Source organism: Camelina sativa, chromosome 7 (assembly GCF_000633955.1).
Source record: "Camelina sativa cultivar DH55 chromosome 7, Cs, whole genome shotgun sequence".
NCBI classification, from domain to species: domain Eukaryota; kingdom Viridiplantae; phylum Streptophyta; class Magnoliopsida; order Brassicales; family Brassicaceae; genus Camelina; species Camelina sativa.
The window spans coordinates 12,175,099-12,178,430 of NC_025691.1; the positions used below are offsets into that span (position 1 = coordinate 12,175,099).

At 38.1% G+C, this 3,332-nt stretch overlaps 1 protein-coding gene across 1 annotated transcript; it reads left to right on the top strand.

Moving 5' to 3' along the window:
• LOC104704551 lies at positions 2,436–3,080 on the top strand. Its single transcript, XM_010420616.1, has one exon. The coding sequence runs from the start codon at positions 2,436–2,438 to the stop codon at positions 3,078–3,080; it is 645 nt and encodes a 214-aa protein (XP_010418918.1).

Below are 3,332 nucleotides of genomic sequence, written 5' to 3' on the forward strand. Positions count from 1 at the left end.
ACAAAGATATTGTCTTGGAGTTACAGTCAAACCACCTACAATAAATAAAGCATGATCACCCTTTGCTCATGAGTTTACAGTAGTCGTTGTTATTCTCATATGGAGAATATGGGTACCATACTGAAATACCACATGCAGTTACACATGTAGGCGAACGTAGGAGAAGCTTCATCAGTATAAGAGAATACTACGCTTACCAAGTCCAAACAAGACTCAGAGAAGGAATGACACTAATTAGAGGAGGCCACCTCCTACACCAATATATAGTCGATGCATATACAACTATAGAACAAGAGAGCCTTCAATGGGCAAAGAAAAATCAAGACCAACTAAGAGCAGACTTATACAACAATGTCTTCGATGCAGTTAGTAAAGGAGATATAGATGCAAAAAAAATTGGGAAAAGGATAATCCTACCGTCCAGTTTTACAGGAGGCCCTTGGTACATGATAGAGAAACATCATGATGCAATGGCAATTTGTCGGACATTTGGGAATCCAAGTTTGTTCATTACTATGAGAGCAAACCCAAACTGGAAAGAAATAAAGGAACATCTAGCCACTTACGGCGAGGTTTCAGATAATGAACGCCCTGATGTTGGATGTCGCGTTTTCAAAATGAAACTCAAAAAATTTCTCAAAGACCTTGAGAAAGGGACATTTTTCAACCCATGTGTTGCAGGTACGTGACAAACGATAACCCAAACTATATATATATATATCCTAAAATTTGTCAAGCCAATATAATACTGTTAATAATTTTGCAGTTTTACACAAAATTGAGTTTCAAAAAGAAGATTGCCACATGCACATATTCTTACAACGGCTAAAGTTAATTCAATAATTTCAGTTGAACTGCCAATCAAAACACAAGACCCTGTAGGATTTGAGCTTGTGGAGAAACACATGATGTATGGACCATGTGGAGAGGATCGCCCATCATCATCTTGCATGGCTAATCAAGTATGTTCCAAAAAGTATCCACGCTCCTACACGAAATTCACAAGTATAGACAAGGTTATATTGTCTACCGTCAGCGCCATACCATTGACAACTTCGTCATAAAGGGAGGGAAAAAGCTAGATAATCAATATGTCATTCCACATAACATTGACATTTTGAAGAAATATGAGGCGCACATCAATGTCGAATAGTGCAACACGAAAAATGCGGTAAAATATTTGTTCAAGTATATCACAAAAGGAGTGGATAAGGCAACCATTTTGATTGAGAAAGGTTCGAAAAATACAACGACAAATGAAAATCCAGAAAGATTTGTCAAGGAAAGAGATGAAATCCAGGAGTATCTTGAAGACCAACAATCAGTGACTTACAAGAGTACACAGAAACTAGACCAAGTCCTATCTAGATATGATATTGAGAAGACGATGTTCACTGAGTGGATGGAAATGAACAAACATTGTTAGGAAGCTGACATATATCGAATTCCCAAAATATTATATCTGGGATGTAGATGAGAAAGTGTGGCATCGCAGACGTCGTGGTAATAATTCAGCGGGAGCTACGACCATAGGCAGAATAGTTAATATTCACCCAAACACTAGGCAGCTATACTACCTAAGATTATTGGTCAATGTTGTCATAGGACCAACAAGCTACGACGACATACTGACAGTGGGTGTTGAGAAGAGAAAAAGTTATAAAGAAGCATGTAGGGCTAGAGGTATACTAGACAACGATATGGAGTGGCATAAAGTGATGGATGAGTCAACTCAATGGGCAACTTCAAATCAGTTACGTTATCTATTTGTCCTTTATGCTAATCTACTGTGAGGTGGCTAACCCATTACGTTTATGGGAAAACTTTTGCAAATCATTATCTGAAGGCATTATTGAAAAACAGCGATAGGAATTTGGATTTAAGAAGCTTACGTTAACGAAGAGGAACTGCAACAATATACTTTGATAGAAGTCAAATTACTTTTGCACCAACACGATCGTTCCCTCACAGATTTCCTAGAAATTCCAACGCCTGAAAAAAAAAATTCTGAAAGCCCTCGGCAACAGCTTGCTGAAACAAGAATCATTGTATGACAAACAAACAAAAAGAGCACAAAGAGCATCAAAGACACTTCCAACTACTAAACAGTCAGCAGAGAATAGTTTATGATGCAGTTCTTGAATCAGTAGCCAACAAATCAGGCAAAATATTCTTCCTTAATGGACCTGGTGGAACTTGGAAATTTTTTTTCTACAACACAATAATCGCAAAGCTAAGATCATCTAAACCAAGTGGTCCTACCTGTAGTGTCATCGGGCATCGCAGCATTGCTATTACCAGATGGTAGAACAACACATTCAAGATTTAAGATACCACTAAATCTCGCAGAAGATTCAATATGCGATATTAGCCCAAATATAATGCTAGCAGAATTGCTTCTTAAAACAGATCTGATCATATGGGACGAAGCGCCAATGTCTCATCAACACACGTTCAAAGCCCTAGATAGGACACTAAGAGATTTAATGTCTACGGAAGATTCAACAGCTAGCGAAAAAATGTTTGGTGGGAAAACTGTGCTTCTATGGGGAGATTTCTGTCAAATACTCCCAGTAATAACACATGGGACACGAGCAGATACAGTTCTAGCGTCTATAAGCAAGTTATATATATGGGACGCATGCAACATTTATCACTTAGTAAAAAACATGAGAATACACCAGTCAGAAACAGGTTTTGCTACTTGGTTGCTAAGTGTAGGCGATGGAACAACCCCGGAGTGTGATCGTAACAAGGAAAATATGAATGACAAAGGAAAACAGGTGATCATTGGAAACAACTTCCTTCTGGAACCTACTGGAGATCCACTACAGCAAATTTCTCAAACATCAAGAAAGCCACAACTCGCCCTTCAAAGCAAAACTGAAGCCCTAACAGAAAGTGCTATTCTAACTCCAAGGAACGAAACAGTGGATGACATTAATGCATACATTTTAGCAGAAGTAGAAGGAGAGTTAAAAGAATATTTCAGCTATGATAGCATCGGTAAGGCGGATACAATCGGGGACGACTATGGAGTATTTAAACTCCCTAGAGTATCCAGGCATGCCGAAACATAAGTTAAGTTTAAAACTTGGCGTCCCTATAATGCTCATGAGGAACATTAATCAAAAAGAAGGTCTATGCAACGACACGAGGCTAATAGCCACAAAACTGGGAGACCGAGTTATTGAAGGAAAAATACTTACCGGCACACACGCTGGAAATAAAGTTTTATTAAAACACTTATTTTAGATTCACTAGTAGTACATAACACACTTATTTTAAAACAAAACTATGAATCGTCAACCTAACAATCTTCCATAATACAC